Raw genomic sequence first — 21,456 nt, 5'->3', positions numbered from 1 at the left:
TCACACACCGCACACATGCATGCACACGTTCACCGCACACCCACTCACTCACACACACACACCACACACTACGCACAGACACACACAAACACTCACTTCAGCCAATCTCCCCTTGTCTTGTTCAGGGGAAACTAAGACGATGAATCCCTGAACCTCCCCAACATGTGAGATTAGATGGATCCACATGCACAAAGGAAGAGGCCATTCGGCCCCTCGAGCCCATTCTGCCATTCAGTTAGATCATCGCTGATCTCTATCAGACCGTTATCTACCCTCTTTGGTTCTGTAAACCCATAATCCCCCTTGCTTGACAACTATCAAGCTCAGTTTGGAATTTTCCGTTCACTTCCGTGCTCAGCCATTTTTCTGGGGAGAGAGTTCCAGATTTCTAGCAGTCTTTGTTGGAAGCTTCCTGACTTGCCCTGAAATGGCCGGGCTCGAGTCTTAAGGCTCCCTCCTGTGCGCTTCCCTAATCAATAGGGCGGCACGGTAGCACAGTGGTTAGCACTGCTGCTTCACAGCTCCAGGGACCTGGGTTTGATTCCCGGCTTGGGTCACTGTCTGTGTGGAGTTTGCACATTCTCCTCGTGTCTGCGTGGGTTTCCTCCGGGTGCTCCGGTTTCCTCCCACAGTCCAAAGATGTGCGGGTTAGGTTGATTGGCTATGCTAAAATTGCCCCTTAGTGTCTTGAGATGCGTAGGTTAGAGGGATTAGCGGGTAAATATGTAGGGATATGGGGGTAGGGCCTGGGTGGGATTGTGGTCGGTGTAGACTCGATGGGCCGAATGGCCTCTTTCTACACTGTAGGGTTTCTATGATTCAAAGGCAATGCTTACCTCTGCCTGACCTTTCATTGTCTTAAACGCTTCCAATAGATCATTCTCTGCTTTTGGAAATGTAAGGGGATATAATCAGATAATCCCCATTTTAAAATCACTCTGTCAGCATTCTATTCTTATGAAATATTGATTGCATTTTGTTTATTGCTGCAGAGAATGTTGCTGAATTTACAGCACAGACACAGGCCATTCAGCCCATCTGATAAGACCATAAGACACAGGAGCAGAATTAGGCCACTCGGCCCGTCGAGTCTGCTCCGCCATTCAATCATGGCTGATATTTTTCTCATCCCCATTCTCCTGCCTTTTCCCCATAACTCCTGATCCCCTTATTAATCAAGAACCTATCTATCTCTGTCTTAAAGACACTCAATGACCTGGCCTCCACAGCCTTCTGCGGCAAAGAGTTCCATAGATTCACCACTCTCTGGCTGAAGAAATTCCTCCTCATCTCTGTTTAAAAGGATTGTCCCTTTAGCCTGAGGTTGTGCCCTCTGGTTCTAGTTTTTCCTACTAGTGGAAACATCCTCTCAATGTCCACTCTATCCAGGCCTCGCAGTATCCTGTAAGTTTCAATAAGATCCCCCCTCATCCTTCTAAACTCCAACGAGTACAGACCCAGAGTCCTCACCCGTTCCTCCTCCGATCCATGTGCTGCCCATGCTCCACACAAGCCTCCTCCCATGTTGCTTCCTCTGACTGGCAGTGTCGCTTTCCATTCCTTTCCCTGTGTGTATTTACTGAGCTTCCCCTCGTGTGGCACTGAGCTCCATTTGGGAAGGAGCGCACACAGTTATACACTGGTCAGACTCCGCATTCAGAATGCCGCGTACAGTTCTGGACATTTCCGGAAAGTTCCGTTGGCCTTGATGGGAGTGCAGTGCAGACCCACCCGAGCTGGACAGGGTTTATTCATTTATTTTATTAGCGTCACAAGTAAGGCTTACATTAACACCGCAATGAAGTTACTGTGAAAATCCCCTAGTCGCCACACTCCGGCGCCTGTTCGGGTACACTGAGGGAGAATTTAGCACGGCCAATGCACCCTAACCAGCACGTCTTTCGGACTGTGGGAGAAAACCGGAGCACCCGGAGGAAACCCACGCAGACACGGGGAGAACGTGCAGACTCCGCACAGACAGTGACCCAAGCCGGGAATCGAACCCAGGTCCCTGGCACTGTGAGGCAGCAGTGATAACCACTGTGCTACCGTGCCGGCCCAGAGTTAGAGTTTGAGGTGAGGCTGTACAGACTGGGCTTGTATTTGAGCACAATTTAGGAGTTAAAAGAGTGATCTAATTGAGATGATTATACCCCCTGTACCAAACCTTCCCCCCCGCACAATGCCATCTGCAAGTGTTGGGGTGGGGGGAGGGGAACAGGAGGACATTCGCTGTCTCTGGGGCTGGTTGAAAGGGTCACTCAGAATGTGCAGGTCACGGTGAACTATTTACTGTCGCTGTCGGAACTGATCAATGCTTCACTGAATAAATGGAAGCGGCCGATTGATGAGGAATCGATGACAGGGGAATGATCTCGCCCTTCAGCTGGTTACTGCAACTCAGGCAGAGTGCAGCAAGGCCGAGGGAGGGAGTGAGGGGGGAGAGGGAGGGAGGGGGGGGAGAGTGAGGGAGGGGAGGGAGGGGGAGAGGGCAGGAGGGGGGAGAGGGAGGGAGAGAGGGGGAAAGGGATGGGGGAGGGAGAGAGGGGAGTGAGGGAGAGCAGGGAGTGAGGGAGGAGGGGAGGGAGAGAGGGAGGGAGGCAGAGGGAGGGAGGGAGGCAGAGTGGGAGAGGAGGGGGAGGGAGAGGAGGGGAGAAGGGTGTGAGTGAGGGAGTGAATGAGCAAAGGAGGGAGGGAGGGTGTGAGTGAGGGGGAGGGGAGGAGGGAGTGAGTGAGTGGAGGAGGGGAGGAGGGTGGAGAGGGAGGAAACTTCAAAATTGGCCTCAGTGCCTCAGGATGCTGGCTAAGGCTGTACGATGGGACCGGCGTGGACAGTGATCAGCCTCTCACTTACTAAACCACCCGGGCGGCTCACTCGTCTCAATAAAATTCTTTTTTTAAACATTGATTGAGAGGTTCTGAGGGGAAATCCATACACACAGCTTAATAAACTCTTCAAAGAAAATGCGGCTGAATTAATTGAAAGCCACCCCAGCTGTGTGCTTGGCACTCACTCAACTCCAATCATAGAGTAAATTATAGCTCACTTAAACTCGGAGAGACTGAGGAGAGTTACTGTCACACACTGCCTCACTCACTGCACTGGACTTTATAACCAGCATGGATTGAGGGTTAGATCCAGGCTCCCCGATCCCAATGCCGGGCTGACCTCCAGCCTGGGAACGCAGAGTGTCAGTGGTGGGACCCATGTTTGAGGAGAGATTGACGAGGTTAGGATTGTTTTCGCTGGAGTTCAGACGAATGAAGAGGGGGATCTCATCGAGACTTATAAAATTCTGACAGGATTAGACAGGGTAGATGCAGGGAGGATGTTCCCGATGGTGGGGGAGTCCAGAACCAGGGGTCACAGTCTGAGGATTCGGGGTAGACCATTTAGGATGGAGGTGAGGAGACATTTCTTCACCCAAAGAGTGGTGAGTCTGTGGAATTCATTACCACAGGAAGTAGTTGATGCCAAAACATTGAATGTATTCAAGAGGCGGCTGGATATAGCACTTGGGGCGAATGGGATCAAAGGTTATGGGAAGAGAGCAGGATTAGGCTATTGGGTTTAGAAAACTCAATTACGAGGGGCGAGGTTTAAAGAAGATGTATGAGGCAAGTTTTTTACACAGAGGGTGGTGGGTGCCTGGAACTCGCTGCCGGGGGAGGTAGTGGAAGCAGATACGATAGTGACTTTTTAAGGGGCGTCTTGACAAGTACATGAATAGGATGGGAATAGAGGGATATGGTCCCCGGAAGGGTAGGGGGTTTTAGTTCAGTCGGGCAGCATGGTCGGTGCAGGCTTGGAGGGCTGGAGGACCTGTTCCAGTGCTGTAATTTTCTTTGTTCTTTGATCAGCCATGATCATGATGAATGGCAGAACAGTCTCGAAGGGCCGAATGGCCTTCTCCTGCTCCTATCTTCTATGTTTCTAACCCTAGCCATGACCCTTATCCCACTGGATCCAGACTGGCTTGTTTTGCCGGATGTTTCTCTGACACCACCACCCCCCCGCCCCCCATCCACCACCCCACCCCTCTCCCTTCCAACGAGGAGGCATTACCAATCAAATTAGGGGCTGTGACCACATGGGTGGAGCCTTGGGAAACCAAGACCATATATGAAGAGTGCCCACAAATTGGCCTCAAATGGACTACCCAATCCACCACGCAAACCAGCCTCCCATCCATTGACTCTGTCTACACTTCCCGCTGCCTCGGCAAAGCAGCCAGCATAATTAAGGACCCCACACACCCCGGACATTCTCTCTTCCACCTTCTTCTGTCAGGAAAAAGATACAAAAGTCTGAGGTCACGTACCGACCGACTCAAGAACAGCTTCTTCCCTGCTGCTGTCAGACTTTTGAATGGACCTCCCTCGCATTAAGTTGATCTTTCGCTACACCCTAGCTATGACTGTAACACTACATTCTGCACTCTCTCGTTTCCTTCTCTATGAATGGTATGCTTTGTATAGCGCGCAAAAAACAATACTTTTCACTGTATACTAATACATGTGACAATAATAAATCAAATCAAAAGGTATCCGTCAATTCCCAGAAAGTAGAAAGTAGACCAGAGACAGGAGGCCGATTAATGAAATCTGGAAGCGAAAACTGGCCTCAGTAACAGTGGCCGTGAAACCATCAATTGTTGTGAAAACCCATCTGGTTCACTAATGGCCTTTAGGGAAGGAAATCATAGAAACCCTACAGTGCAGAAGGAGGCCATTCGGCCCATCGAGTCTGCACCGACCACAATCCCACCCAGGCCCTACCCCCACATATTTACCCGCTAATCCCTCTAACTACGCATCTCAGGGACAATTTTTAACCTGGCCAATCAACCTAACCCGCACATCTTTGGACTGTGGGAGGAAACCGGAGCACCCGGAGGAAACCCACGCAGACACGAGGAGAATGTGCAGACTCGAAGGGGCAATTTTTTTTTTAACCTGGCCAATCAACCTAACCCGCACATCTTTGGATGTCACATGAAATCTGCCGTCCTTACCCGGTCTGGCCTACATGTGACTCCAGAGCCACAGCAATGTGGCTGACTCTTAACAGCCTTTGAAAAGGCCAAGCGAGACACTCAGTTCAAGGGCATTTAGGGATGGGCAACAAATGCTCCCAGACCCTGCTTACCTGAGTGTATGGCCATCGATATGCCCTCCAGGTGCAGCTCCAACACTGGCCACTGATGGCGCTGCTGAGTTGCTGGTTCCTCTCGAAGAGGGTGGTGTTAACTGGAAAGTAGCCTTAGTGACACGATAGCAAAATGCAGCCAGTCTTAATCTTCGGAAAATGTTCCCAAGTGTAGGCAAGAGCCATCAGTATAAGATAATCGGACATTCAGGAAAACGTTCTTTACCCAGAGGTTGGTGAGGAGGTGGAACTCTGGGCTACTAGGCATGGTTGAGGTGAATGGTGTCAGAGTGTTTAAGGGGATATTAGGGAAGTAGCAATTCCAATGAGGAAAGATGGGAAGGGGTTCGAGTGGAGCATAAGCACCGGCATGGACTGGTTTGGGCCAAATGGCCTGCTTTTGTGCCTTGTTCCAGGTAACTAGTCACTCTAGATAGATGCTGTCCTCGAGACCCCTCTCTTCCGCTCCACTCTTTCAACAACAACTTGAATTTATATGGCACCTTTAATGAATTGTGATGTCCCATGGGTCTTCCAAGAAACATCATCAGCACAATTTAACACTGGGCTACATAAAGAAACATGAGGTCAGGGACCAGAAAACCTGCCCAAAGAGTTAAGTTTCAGGCAGTGTCTTAAAAGAGGAGGAGGGGGAGAGGTTTAGTGATGCAATTCTATTCTTTACATCTCCTCCCCACAGCTGCTGCATTTTCACCGTCTCTAACAGAATATTCTCTCCTTGCCTGGACAGGTGCAGCTCCAATAACACTCAGGAAGCTCGACACCATCCAGGATACAGCAACCGTTTGATTGGCACCCCATCCACAAACATTCACCCCCTCCACCACTGACGCACAGTGTGTACCATCTACAAGATTTACTGTATTAACTCACCAAGGCTCCTTAGGCAGCACCTTCCAAACCTGTAACCACTACCATCTAGAAGGACAAGAAATCATAGAAACCCTACAGTGCAGAAGGAGGCCATTCGGCCCATCGAGTCTGCACCGACCACAATCCCACCCAGGCCCTACCCCCACATATTTACCCGCTAATCCCTCTAACTACGCATCTCAGGGACAATTTTTAACCTGGCCAATCAACCTAACCCGCACATCTTTGGACTGTGGGAGGAAACCGGAGCACCCGGAGGAAACCCACGCAGACACGAGGAGAATGTGCAAACTCCACACAGACAGTGACCCGAGCCGGGAATCGAACCCGGGACCCTGGAGCTGTGAAGCAGCAGTGCTAACCACAGTGCTACCGTGCCTACCACAAGGGCAGCAGATACCTGGGAACGCCACCACCTGCAAGTTCCCCTCCAAGCCACTCACCATCCCGACTTGGAAATATATCGGCCATTCCTTCACTGTCACCCAGGTCAAAATCCTGGAACTCCCTCCCTAACAGCATGGTGGGTGTACCTACACTTCAGGGACTGCAGCGATTCAAGAAGGCGGCCCACCACCACCTTCTCAAGGGAATTAGGAATGGGCAGTAAACGCTGGCCTGGCCAATGACACTCACATCCCAGGAACAAATAGAAAAAACTTACGGGTGATCCCATCAGTCCCATCCAGAAGCTTCGGCACATAGTGGAGAACGGAGAGGTCACTCTGAAGGATTTCGTTTGTTGTCGCCCTTGCCAATGCCGCAGCCAATGAGAAGGGGGCATTACTGAAAGAGAAAAGACAGAAAGATGATGATGGTGATAGGCAACTTCTGTCACCATAGCGAACGCCAGCTTGCTGCCAAGAAAAAACATCTGGAGCCAATCAGCATCTGGAGAAGGTCAACACGAGGGAAAGGGTGAGTGTATTTATCTGGTGTAAAAATACAAACACAACTTAACAGAAGCAATCTACGAAAGGCAAGTGGATGTGTTTAATTTGGAAGTTCACACACGCAGATTCAGGGTGAACTCCCAAGGCTGATTTCATGTATCTGAGGGAAGTCAGAGAGAATTGAACAAGATGCATTTTCCCTTTGTCAGTCCTGGGATGCTTTTCCTTCTCCAGACTACACAGAGAGAGCGGGGTCGGGGTGGGAGGAGGGGGGCATCTCATCACGGTGCTGCCAAGATTAGATGTTGGGCATCTAGTCTTTTCCTGCCAATTGTTTGAGTCCATAACTTACAGGATACTGCGAGGCCTGGATAGAGTGGATGTGAAGAGGATGTTTCCACTAATAGGAAAAACTAGAACCAGAGGGCACAACCTCAGGCTAAAGGGATGATCCTTTAAAATAGAGATGAGGAGGAATTTCTTCAGCCAGAGAGCGGTGAATCTGTGGAACTCTTTGCCGCAGAAGGCTGTGGAGGCCGGGTCATTGAGTGTCTTTAAGACAGAGATAGATAGGTTCTTGATTAATGAGGGGATCAGGGGTTATGGGGAAAAGGCAGGAGAATGGGGATGAGAAAAATATCAGCCATGATTGAATGGCGGAGCAGACTCGATGGGCCGAGTGGCCTAATTCTGCTCCTATATCTTATGGTCTTATAACAGTGTAACTTCCTCAGAAACTAAGATAATCTCCAAGTTCACCGCACTCAGTTGGATCAGTTTGAGGGTTTTTCAATCTCTGTCTCTCACTACTCCCACTCTCCTGATTAGGTACATCGACCCGTTCAGGCGCCGGAGTGTGGCGACTCGGGGATTTTCGCAGTAACTTCATTGCAGTGTTAATGTAAACCTTACTTGTGACACTAATAAATAAACTTTTTACTTTAACCCAGTAAAAACCAAGAACAATTCTCATTTGTGATCACTGGTGGTCCTTTAGACTTGCATTTATATAGTGCCTATCGCAAACTCAGAAAATCACAAAGTATGAAGTACTTTTTTTTTCGTGTAGGAAACATGGCAACCAGTTTACACGCAGCAAGCCCCCACAAGAATCAAAGCGATAATGATCAGATAATCTGCTTTGGTGGAGGGTTAAATATCGGTCAGGATGACAGGGAGAACTCTACACTTCTCAAAATAGTGACACAGAGACATGAATTTTACTGGCAAGCCTGCCCCAATCCAGGGGGCGAGCGGGATTCGGAGAACGGCATTCTCCGTTAGTCTCGGGTGGGATCGCACGAACCTCGGGCGGTAAAATTCCGCCCAGAATCCTTCATATCTAATCTGAGAGGACAAATGGGGTCTCGGTTTAATGTCTGCACCTCCAACAGGGCTGCACTCCCTCAGCACTGGAGTGTCAGCGTTGATTTTGTGCAGATGTTTCGAGAGTTGGTCTGGCTTGATATTTATGTGAACGAACAGTTTATTTTCTTCCCGTTTGGTTTTCAGTCTGGTTAACCGCAGTCTCCCCGTATCACTGAGTCTACAACAGCCCCGAGCGTCAATCTGATACAGAGTGATAACTGGGCCAATGTAACAGCTGAGACAGAGAGGATCAGAACTGAGCCTCTCTCTCTGTGTACCCTCATCTCAATCTGTCCTCAGCACAGACGGATGTTGGGGAGTTTGGATCCTGAGTGAACACCAAACAAAACCAGTGAGTGACTGAACAAATCGGGGCATCAACACACCCCGAGGGATGGGGGAGGGGGGGTGGGGAGGGGGGAGGTTCAGTGATCTGAATGGGAATAACAAGCAGGCTCCAAGACAAGGAGTTCAGCAATTAAATTCTCCGCGTTCTCCCTTCCTGTGGATTTGATCCGACTTCTCTCAGCCTTTCAAACATTCCAACAAACTGCGGATCAGCTCATTCTGATCCAGCAGCTATTCCCAGAATGGGCAAGTTCTAGCCTCTGGCTGCAACTCCCCTCTAACCCACCCCCCTAATTCACCCCCCAACCTCACCCCCAACTCACCCACCAACTCCCCCCTAACTCACCCCCCAACTCTCCACCACATCCCCAAAACTCCCCCTCACCCCCCCCGACTCCCCTTCACCCACCAACTCCCCACTAACTCACCCCCCAACTCCCCTTAATACATTCCCCAACTCACCCCCAACTCCCCCTCAACCCCCCAACTCTCCCCAACTCCCCTTCACACGCCAACTCCCTCCCTAACTCACCCACCAATTCATCCCTCACTCCCCAACTCCCCTTCACCCCCAACTCCTCCCTTACCCCCCAACTCCCCCCTTCACCCCCCCCCCCCATCTCCCCTATTCAGACAGAGGGGGGTGAATGCAAATGCCTTTATATTTAACCTGATTCCTCCTAAACTCCAAAAAACAATATGAATTAAGAGCTGAGGCCACTCAGCCCCTTGGGTCTGTTGCAATATTCTATCAGATCCCAGCTGATCTAACGTTAACCTGAACTTCACATTCCCAGCCACTCCGGATAACCTTTCACCTCCTGGCTTATCACGTATCTCTCTCACTGGTATCTGGGGATTCCGCTTCCACTGCCTTTACAGGAAGAGAATTCCAAAGACCCATAACCCTGTGAGAGGAATATTCTTCCCTCATCTCTGTCTGAAACGGGTGGCCCATTGACCACGATTTTCCCAAAAAATGACAAAGTGCTGTCACGGTGAGAATACCGGAATGATCCGTGCCATTCTGTCCAGCACAGTCCGGACCACAATCGTCCCAAACCGAGTGGTATTTTGGGAGAGTGGTGAGCTATGCACTGGTTCTGGCAGGAGTGGGGCCTAAACACGCGGGTGAACCTGGCTGCAAAGCGATTGGGCAACGTTTCGAAAGGTGCCCCAATCTCACAGTGCCGGAGAACCCCTACTTCCTGCCTCCACCCCGCCCCCATGGGCATCGGGACACCCCTCCATGTTTGCCCATCCCTCTCCCTCGCTCTCTCTCCCTCTCCCTCCCTCTTTCCCTCTCTCTCTCACACACTCTCTCTCTCTCCCTCTACTCAGTATCTCCCCTTGACTGAGATCTACCCTCATACTGAGGCTCACAGAGATCAGTGTCAGTCTGCGTGGTTTAGGGTTCGGGCAGTGTTAGAGTATCTGGGATTGTATTGGGTTTCTGGGACTGTGTTGAGTCCCTGGGGCTGTGTTGAGTTTCTGGGACTGTGTGGAGTATCTGGGACTGTGTTGAGTCCCTGGGACTGTGTTGAGTATCTGGGACAGTGTTGCGTTTCTGGGGCTGAGTTGAGTTTCTGGGGCTGTGTTGAGTTTCTGGGGCTGTGTTGAGTTTCTGGGGCTGTGTTGAGTTTCTGGGGCTGTGTTGAGTTTCTGGGGCTGTGTTGAGTTCCTGGGGCTTTGTTGATGTTTCTGGGGCTGTGTTGAGTTTCTGGGGCTGTGTTGAATTCCTGGGGCTGTGTTGAGCTCGTGGTACTGTGTTGAGTATCTGGGACTGTGTTGAGTATCTGGGACTGTGTTGAGTATCTGGGACTGTGTTGGGTTCCTGGGGCTGTATTGAGATCCTGGGGCTGTGTTGAGTTCCTGGAACTGTGTTGAGTTCCTGGGACTGTGTTGAGTTCCTGGGACTGTGTTGAGTTTCTGGGACTGTGTTGAGTTTCTGGGACTGTGTTGAATTCCTGGGACTGTGTGGAGTATCTGGGACTGTGTTGAGTCCCTGGGACTGTGTTGAGTCCCTGGGACTGTGTTGAGTTCCTGGGACTGTGTGGAGTATCTGGCACTGTGTTGAATCCCTGGGACTGTGTTGAGTCCCTGGGACTGTGTTGAATTCCTGGGACTGTGTGGAATATCTGGGACTGTGTTGAGTATCTGGGACTGTGTTGAGTTCCTGGGACTGTGTTGAGTTTCTGGGACTGTGTTGGGTTCCTGGGGCTGTATTGAGATCCTGGGGCTGTGTTGAGTCCCTGGGACTGTGTTGAGTCCCTGGGACTGTGTTGAGTTCCTGGGACTGTGTTGAGTTCCTGGGACTGTGTTGAGTCCCTGGGACTGTGTTGAGTTCCTGGGACTGTGTGGAGTATCTGGCACTGTGTTGAATCCCTGGGACTGTGTTGAGTCCCTGGGACTGTGTTGAATTCCTGGGACTGTGTGGAATATCTGGGACTGTGTTGAGTATCTGGGACTGTGTTGAGTTCCTGGGACTGTGTTGAGTTTCTGGGACTGTGTTGGGTTCCTGGGGCTGTATTGAGATCCTGGGGCTGTGTTGAGTCCCTGGGACTGTGTTGAGTCCCTGGGACTGTGTTGAGTTCCTGGGACTGTGTTGAGTTCCTGGGACTGTGTTGAGTTCCTGGGACTGTGTGGAGTATCTGGGACTGTGTGGAGTATCTGGGACTGTGTTGAGTCCCTGGGACTGTGTTGAGTCCCTGGGACTGTGTTGAGTCCCTGGGACTGTGTTGAGTCACTGGGACTGTGTTGAGTTCCTGGGACTGTGTTGAGTCCCTGGGACTGTGTTGAGTTCCTGGGACTGTGTTGAGTCACTGGGACTGTGTTGAGTTCCTGGGACTGTGTTGAGTTCCTGGGACTGTGTGGAATATCTGGGACTGTGTTGAGTCCCTGGGGCTGTGTTGAGTTTCTGGGGCTGTGTTGGGTTTCAGGGGCTGTGTTGAATTCCTGGGGCTGTGTTGAGTTCCTGGGACTGTGTTGAGTCCCTGGGACTGTGTTGAGTTTCTGGGGCTGTGTTGAGTTTCTGGGGCTGTGTTGAGTTCCTGGGGCTGTGTTGAGTTCCTGGGGCTGTGTTGAGTTCCTGGGGCTGTGTTGAGTTTCTGGGGCTGTGTTGAGTTTCTGGGACTGTGTGGAGTATCTGGGACTGTGTTGAGTCCCTGGGACTGTGTTGAGTTTCTGGGGCTGTGTTGAGTTCCTGGGGCTGTGTTGAGTTCCTGGGGCTGTGTTGAGTTTCTGGGGCTGTGTTGAGTTTCTGGGACTGTGTGGAGTATCTGGGACTGTGTTGAGTCCCTGGGGCTGTGTTGAGTTTCTGGGGCTGTGTTGGGTTTCTGGGGCTGTGTTGAATTCCTGGGGCTGTGTTGAGTTTCTTGTCCTGTGTTGAGTTTCTGGGACTGTGTTGAGTCCCTGGGGCTGTGTTGAGTTTCTGGGGCTGTGTTGGGTTTCTGGGGCTGTGTTGAGTTTCTGGGGCAGTGCGATCTCATTTTCCACAATCAGATTGCTGCTTCCCTTGTGATCGATAATACAGCGAGGCACAGATCAATAATACAGCGCGACGCAGATCGAGAATACAGCGACTCACAGATCGATAATACAGCGACTCACAGATCGATAATACAGCGAAACACAGATCGATAATACAGTGAGTCGCAGATCGATAATACAGCGAGACACAGATCGATAATACAGCGAGTCGCAGATCGATAATACAGCGAGACACAGATCGATAATACAGCGAGACACAGATCGATAATACAGCGAGACGCAGATCGATAATACAGCGAGACGCAGATCGATGATAAAGCGAGTCGCAGACCGATAATACAGCGACTCACTGATCGATAATACAGTGAGTCGCAGATCGATAATACAGCGAGACACAGATCAATAATACAGCCAGTCGCAGATCGATAATACAGCGAGACACAGATCGATAATACAGCGAGACACAGATCGATAATACAGCTTGGCGCAGATCGATGATAAAGCGAGGCGCAGATCGATAATACAGCGAGGCGCAGATCGATGATAAAGCGAGTCGTAGATCGATAATACAGCAAGACACAGATCGATAATACAGCGAGGCGCAGATCGATGATAAAGCGAGGCGCAGATCGATAATACAGCGAGACACAGATCGATAATACAGCGAGGCGCAGATCGATGATAAAGCGAGGCGCAGATCGATAATACAGCGAGGCGCAGATCGATAATACAGCGAGACGCAGATCGATAAAACCGCGAGACGCAGATCGATAATACAGCGAGACGCAGATCGATAATACAGCGAGTTGCAGATTGGCTATACAGTGAGATGCAGATCGATAATACAGCGAGTTGCAGATCGACAATACAGCGAGTTGCAGATCGACAATACAGCGAGACGCAGATCGATAATACAGCGAGACGCAGATCGACAATACAGCGAGACGCAGATCGATAATACAGCGAGACGCAGATCGATAATACAGCGAGACGCAGATCGATAATACAGCGAGTTGCAGATCGACAATACAGCGAGACGCAGATCGATAATACAGCGAGTTGCAGATCGACAATACAGCGATTTGCGGATCGACAATACAGCGAGACGCAGATCGATAATACAGCGAGACGCAGATCGACAATACAGCGAGATGCAGATCGATAATACAGCGAGTTGCAGATTGGCTATACAGTGAGACGCAGATCGACAATACAGCGAGTTGCAGATCGACAATACAGCGAGACGCAGATCGATAATACAGCGAGACGCAGATCGATAATACAGCGAGACGCAGATCGATAATACAGCGAGACGCAGATCGATGATACAGCGAGACGCAGATCGATAATACAGCGAGACACAGATCGATAATACAGCGAGACGCAGATCGATAATACAGTGAGACACGGATCGAGGATACAGCGAGGCGCAGATCGATAATACAGCGAGGCGCAGATCGATAATACAGCGAGGCGCCGATCGATAATACAGCGAGGCGCGGATCGATAATACAGCGAGACACAAATCGATAATACAGCGAGGCGCACATCGATAATACAGCGAGGCGCAGATCGATAATACAGCGAGACGCAGATCGATAATACAGCGAGACGCAGATCGATAATACAGCGATACGCAGATCGATAATACAGCGAGGCGCAGAACGATAATACAGTGAGACGCAGATCGATAATACAGCGAGACGCAGATCGATAATACAGTGAGACACGGATCGAGGATACAGCGAGGCGCAGATCGATAATACAGCGAGGCGCCGATCGATAATACAGCGAGGCGCGGATCGATAATACAGCGAGACACAAATCGATAATACAGCGAGGCGCACATCGATAATACAGCGAGGCGCAGATCGATAATACAGCGAGACGCAGATCGATAATACAGCGAGACGCAGATCGATAATACAGCGAGACGCAGATCGATAATACAGCGAGGCGCAGATCGATAATACAGCGAGACACAGATCGATAATACAGCGAGGCGAAGATCGATAATACAGCGAGACGCAGATCGATAATACAGCAAGACGCAGATCGATAATACAGCGAGGCGCAGATCGATAATACAGCGAGACACAGATCGATAATACAGCGAGGCGAAGATCGATAATACAGCGAGACGCAGATCGATAATACAGCAAGACGCAGATCGATAATACAGCGAGGCGCAGATCGATAATACAGCGAGACACAGATCGATAATACAGCGAGGCGAAGATCAATAATACAGCGAGACGCAGATCGATAATACAGCAAGACGCAGATCGATAATACAGTGAGACACGGATGGAGGATACAGTGAGGCGCAGATCGATAATACAGCGAGGCGCCGATCGATAATACAGTGAGGCGCGGATCGATAATACAGCGAGACACAAATCGATAATACAGCGAGGCGCACATCGATAATACAGCGAGACACGGATCGAAAATACAGCGAGACGCAGATCGATAATACAGCGAGACGCAGATCGATGATACAGCGAGACGCAGATCAATAATACAGCGAGACACAGATCGATAATACAGCGATGCGCAGATCGATAATACAGCGAGACGCAGATCGATAATACAGCGAGACGCAGATCGATAATAGAGCGAGACGCAGATCGATAATACAGCGAGACACAGATCGATAATACAGCGATGCGCAGATCAATAATACAGCGAGACACAGATCGATAATACAGCGATGCGCAGATCGGTAATACAGCGAGACGCAGATCGATGATACAGCGAGACGCAGATCGATAATACAGCGAGACACAGATCGATAATACAGCGATGCGCAGATCAATAATACAGCGAGACACAGATCGATAATACAGCGATGCGCAGATCGATAATACAGCGAGACGCAGATCGATAATACAGCGAGACGCAGATCGATAATAGAGCGAGACGCAGATCGATAATACAGCAAGACGCAGATTGATAATACTGCGAGTCGCAGATCGATGATATAGCGAGACGCAGATCGATAATACAGCGAGGCACAGATCGATAATACAGCGAGACGCAGACCGATAATACAGCGAGGCGCAGATCGATAATACTGCGAGTCGCAGATCGATGATATAGCGAGACGCAGATCGATAACACAGCGAGGCGCAGATCGATAATACAGCGAGGCGCAGATCGATAATACTGCGAGTCGCAGAGCGATGATATAGCGAGACGCAGATCGATAATACAGCGAGGCGCAGATCGATAATACAGCGAGGCGCAGATCGATAATACTGCGAGTCGCAGATCGATGATATAGCGAGACGCAGATCGATAATACAGCGAGGCGCAGATCGATAATACAGCGAGGCGCAGATCGATAATACTGCGAGTCGCAGATCGATGATATAGCGAGACGCAGATCGATAATACAGCAAGACGCAGATCGATAATACAGCAAGACGCAGATCGATAATACAGCGAGTCGCAGATCGACGATACAGCGAGGCGCAGATCGATAATACAGCGAGACGCAGATCGATAATACAGCGAGACACAGATCGATAATACAGCGAGACGCAGATCGATAATACAGTGAGACGCAGATCGATAATACAGCGAGACGCAGATCGATAATACTGCGAGTCGCAGATCGATGATATAGCGAGACGCAGATCGATAATACAGCGAGACGCAGATCGATAATACTGCGAGTCGCAGATCGACGATACAGCGAGGCGCAGATCGATAATACAGCGAGACGCAGATCGATAATACTGCGAGTCGCAGATCGATGATATAGCGAGACGCAGATCGATAATACAGCAAGACACAGATCGATAATACAGCTAGTCGCAGATCGATAATACAGCGAGACGCAGATCGATAATACAGCGAGTCGCAGATCGATAATACAGCGAGTCGCAGATCGACAATACAGCGAGGCGCAGATCGATAATACAGCGAGTCGCAGATCGATAATACAGCGAGACGCAGATCGACAATACAGCGAGACGCAGATCGATAATACAGCGAGTCGCAGATCGACAATACAGCGAGACGCAGATCGATAATACAGCGAGTCGCAGATCGATAATACAGCGAGACGCAGATCGATAATACAGCGAGTCGCAGATCGACAATACAGCGAGGCGCAGATCGATAATACAGCGAGTCGCAGATCGATAATACAGCGAGACGCAGATCGACAATACAGCGAGACGCAGATCGATAATACAGCGAGTCGCAGATCGACAATACAGCGAGACGCAGATCGATAATACAGCGAGACGCAGATCGATAATACAGCGAGACGCAGATCGATAATACAGCGAGTCGCAGATCGACAATACAGCGAGGCGCAGATCGATAATACAGCGAGTCGCAGATCGACAATACAGCGAGACGCAGATCGATAATACAGCAAGACGCAGATCGATAATACAGCAAGACACAGATCGATAATACAGCGAGTCGCAGATCGATAATACAGCGAGTCGCAGATCGACAATACAGCGAGGCGCAGATCGATAATACAGCGAGTCGCAGATCGACAATACAGCGAGGCGCAGATCGATAATACAGCAAGACGCAGATCGATAATACAGCAAGACACAGGTCGATAATACAGCGAGACACAGATCGATAATACAGCGAGTCGCAGATCGATAATACAGCAAGACGCAGATCGATAATACAGCAAGACACAGATCGATAATACAGCGAGACGCAGATCGATAATACAGCGAGTCGCAGATCGACAATACAGCGAGACGCAGATCGATAATACAGCGAGTCGCAGATCGACAATACAGCGAGGCGCAGATCGATAATACAGCGAGTCGCAGATCGACAATACAGCGAGGCGCAGATCGATAATACAGCAAGACGCAGATGGATAATACAGCAAGACACAGATCGATAATACAGCGAGACGCAGATCGATAATACAGCGAGTCGCAGATCGACAATACAGCGAGACGCAGATCGATAATACAGCGAGACGCAGATCGATAATACAGCGAGTCGCAGATCGACAATACAGCGAGACGCAGATCGATAATACAGCGAGTCGCAGATCGACAATACAGCGAGGCGCAGATCGATAATACAGCGAGTTGCGGAATGATAATACAGCGAGGCGCAGATCGATAATACAGCAAGACGCAGATCGATAATACAGCGAGACGCAGATCGATAATACAGCGAGGTGCAGATCGACAATACAGCGAGGCGCAGATCGATAATACAGCGAGACACAGATCGATAATACAGCGAGTCGCAGATCGACAATACAGCGAGACGCAGATCGACAATACAGCGAGACGCAGATCGATAATACAGCGAGACGCAGATCGATAATACAGCGAGTCGCAGATCGACAATACAGCGAGACGCAGATCGATAATACAGCGAGTCGCAGATCGACAATACAGCGAGGCGCAGATCGATAATACAGCGAGTTGCGGAATGATAATACAGCGAGGCGCAGATCGATAATACAGCAAGACGCAGATCGATAATACAGCGAGACGCAGACCGATAATACAGCGAGGTGCAGATCGACAATACAGCGAGGCGCAGATCGATAATACAGCGCGACACAGATCGATAATACAGCGAGTCGCAGATCGATAATACAGCGAGACGCAGATCGATAATACAGCGAGTCGCAGATCGACAATACAGCGAGACGCAGATTGACAATACAGCGAGACGCAGATCGATAATACAGCGAGACGCAGATCGATAATACAGCGAGTCGCAGATCGACAATACAGCGAGACGCAGATCGATAATACAGCGAGTCGCAGATCGACAATACAGCGAGGCGCAGATCGATAATACAGCGAGTTGCGGAATGATAATACAGCGAGGCGCAGATCGATAATACAGCAAGACGCAGATCGATAATACAGCGAGACGCAGATCGATAATACAGCGAGGTGCAGATCGACAATACAGCGAGGCGCAGATCGATAATACAGCGAGACACAGATCGACAATACAGCGAGACGCGGATCGATAATACAACGAGATGTGGATCGATAACACAGCGAGACGCAGATCGATAATACAATGAGACGTAGGTCAACAATACAGCGAGACGCAGATCGATAATACAGCGAGACACGGATCAGTAATACAGCGAGTCGCAGATCGATAATACAGCGAGACACGGATCGATGATACAGCGAGGGGCAGATCAATAATGCAGCGAGGCGCAGATCGCTAATACAGCAAGAGCAGATCAATAATACAGTGTGACACGGATCGGTAATACAGCGAGTCGCAGATCGACACTACAGCGAGGCGCAGATCGATAATACAGCGAGACGCAGATCGATAATACAGCGAGACACGGATCGGTAATACAGCGAGTCGCAGATCGATAATACAGTGAGACGCGGATCGATGATACGGCGAGGGGCAGATCAATAATACAGCGAGACGTGGATCGATAATACAGCGAGTCGCGGATTGATAATACAGCGAGACGCATATCGATAATACAGCGAGGCGCAGATCGATAATACAGTGTGACACAGATCGATAATACAGCGAGGCGCAGATCGATAATACAGCGAGGCGCAGATCGATAATACAGCGAGACACGGATCGATAATACAGCGAGGCGCAGATCAATAATACAGTGTGACACAGATCGATAATATAGCGAGGCGCAGATCGATAATACAGCGAGGCGAAGATCAATAATACAGCGAGACGCAGATCGAGAATACAGCAAGACACGGATCGATAATACAGCGAGGCGCAGATCGATAATACAGTGTGACACAGATCGATAATACAGCGAGGTGCAGATCGATAATACAGCGAGACACAAATCGATATTACAGCGAGGCGCAGATCGATAATACAGCGAGACGCAGATCGATAATACAGTGAGACGGCGGCACGGTAGCACAGTGGTTAGCACTGCTGCTTCACAGCTCCAGGGTCCCGGGTTCGATTCCCGGCTCGGGTCACTGTCTGTGTGGAGTTTGCACATTCTCCTCGTGTCTGCGTGGGTTTCCTCCGGGTGCTCCGGTTTCCTCCCACAGTCCAAAGATGTGCGGGTTAGGTTGATTGGCCAGGTTAAAAATTGTCCCTGAGATGTGTAGTTAGAGGGATTAGCGGGTAAATATGTGGGGGTAGGGCCTGGGTGGGATTGTGGTCGGTGCAGACTCGATGGGCCGAATGGCCTCCTTCTGCACTGTAGGGTTTCTATGATTCTATGAATACAGCGAGACACAGATTGATAAGACAGCGAGACGTGCATCGACAATACAGCGAGTCGCAGATCGATAATACAGCGAGACGTGCATCGACAATACAGCGAGTCGCAGATCGATAATACAGTGAGACACAGATCGATAATACAGCGAGGCGCAGATCGATAATACAGCGAGGCGCAGATCGATAATACAGCGAGGCGCAGATCGATAATACCGCGAGACACATATCGATAATACAGCGAGACGCAGATCGATAATACAGCGAGACGCAGATCGATAATACAGCGAGTCGCAGATCGACAATACAGCGAGGCGCAGATCGATAATACAGCGAGTCGCAGATCGATAATACAGCGAGACGCAGATCGACAATACAGCGAGACGCAGATCGATAATACAGCGAGTCGCAGATCGACAATACAGCGAGACGCAGATCGATAATACAGCGAGACGCAGATCGATAATACAGCGAGACGCAGATCGATAATACAGCGAGTCGCAGATCGACAATACAGCGAGGCGCAGATCGATAATACAGCGAGTCGCAGATCGACAATACAGCGAGACGCAGATCGATAATACAGCAAGACGCAGATCGATAATACAGCAAGACACAGATCGATAATACAGCGAGTCGCAGATCGATAATACAGCGAGTCGCAGATCGACAATACAGCGAGGCGCAGATCGATAATACAGCGAGTCGCAGATCGACAATACAGCGAGGCGCAGATCGATAATACAGCAAGACGCAGATCGATAATACAGCAAGACACAGGTCGATAATACAGCGAGACACAGATCGATAATACAGCGAGTCGCAGATCGATAATACAGCAAGACGCAGATCGATAATACAGCAAGACACAGATCGATAATACAGCGAGACGCAGATCGATAATACAGCGAGTCGCAGATCGACAATACAGCGAGACGCAGATCGATAATACAGCGAGTCGCAGATCGACAATACAGCGAGACGCAGATCGATAATACAGCGAGTCGCAGATCGACAATACAGCGAGGCGCAGATCGATAATACAGCGAGTCGCAGATCGACAATACAGCGAGGCGCAGATCGATAATACAGCAAGACGCAGATGGATAATACAGCAAGACACAGATCGATAATACAGCGAGACGCAGATCGATAATACAGCGAGTCGCAGATCGACAATACAGCGAGACGCAGATCGATAATACAGCGAGACGCAGATCGATAATACAGCGAGTCGCAGATCGACAATACAGCGAGACGCAGATCGATAATACAGCGAGTCGCAGATCGACAATACAGCGAGGCGCAGATCGATAATACAGCGAGTTGCGGAATGATAATACAGCGAGGCGCAGATCGATAATACAGCAAGACGCAGATCGATAATACAGCGAGACGCAGATCGATAATACAGCGAGGTGCAGATCGACAATACAGCGAGGCGCAGATCGATAATACAGCGAGACACAGATCGATAATACAGCGAGTCGCAGATCGACAATACAGCGAGACGTAGATCGACAATACAGCGAGACGCAGATCGATAATACAGCGAGTCGCAGATCGACAATACAGCGAGACGCAGATCGATAATACAGCGAGTCGCAGATCGACAATACAGCGAGGCGCAGATCGATAATACAGCGAGTTGCGGAATGATAATACAGCGAGGCGCAGATCGATAATACAGCAAGACGCAGATCGATAATACAGCGAGACGCAGATCGATAATACAGCGAGGTGCAGATCGACAATACAGCGAGGCGCAGATCGATAATACAGCGAGACACAGATCGATAATACAGCGAGTCGCAGATCGACAATACAGCGAGACGCAGATCGACAATACAGCGAGACACAGATCGACAAAACAGCGAGACGCGGATCGATAATACAACGAGATGTGGATCGATAACACAGCGAGACGCAGATCGATAATACAATGAGACGTAGGTCAACAATACAGCGAGACGCAGATCGATAATACAGCGAGACACGGATCGGTAATACAGCGAGTCGCAGATCGATAATACAGCGAGACACGGATCGATGATACAGCGAGGGGCAGATCAATAATACAGCGAGGCGCAGATCGCTAATACAGCAAGAGCA

The 21,456-nt window shown here is 49.9% G+C and overlaps 1 protein-coding gene across 1 annotated transcript in view; it reads right to left on the bottom strand.

Annotated features, from left to right (window-relative positions):
* ppm1e (protein phosphatase, Mg2+/Mn2+ dependent, 1E) overlaps positions 1 to 21,456 on the bottom strand; it is a 178,939-nt gene that overhangs the window by 17,180 nt on the left and 140,303 nt on the right. The window contains exon 2 of the mRNA XM_078225908.1: positions 6,708 to 6,829. Coding sequence (XP_078082034.1) covers positions 6,708 to 6,829 — 122 coding nt within the window. The remainder of the gene's footprint in view (positions 1 to 6,707; positions 6,830 to 21,456) is intronic.

This window comes from Mustelus asterias, chromosome 12 (assembly GCF_964213995.1).
Source record: "Mustelus asterias chromosome 12, sMusAst1.hap1.1, whole genome shotgun sequence".
Classification (NCBI taxonomy): domain Eukaryota; kingdom Metazoa; phylum Chordata; class Chondrichthyes; order Carcharhiniformes; family Triakidae; genus Mustelus; species Mustelus asterias.
The sequence above is the reverse complement of the archived record's forward strand: the minus strand, read 5'-3'. Positions and strand labels throughout refer to the sequence as shown.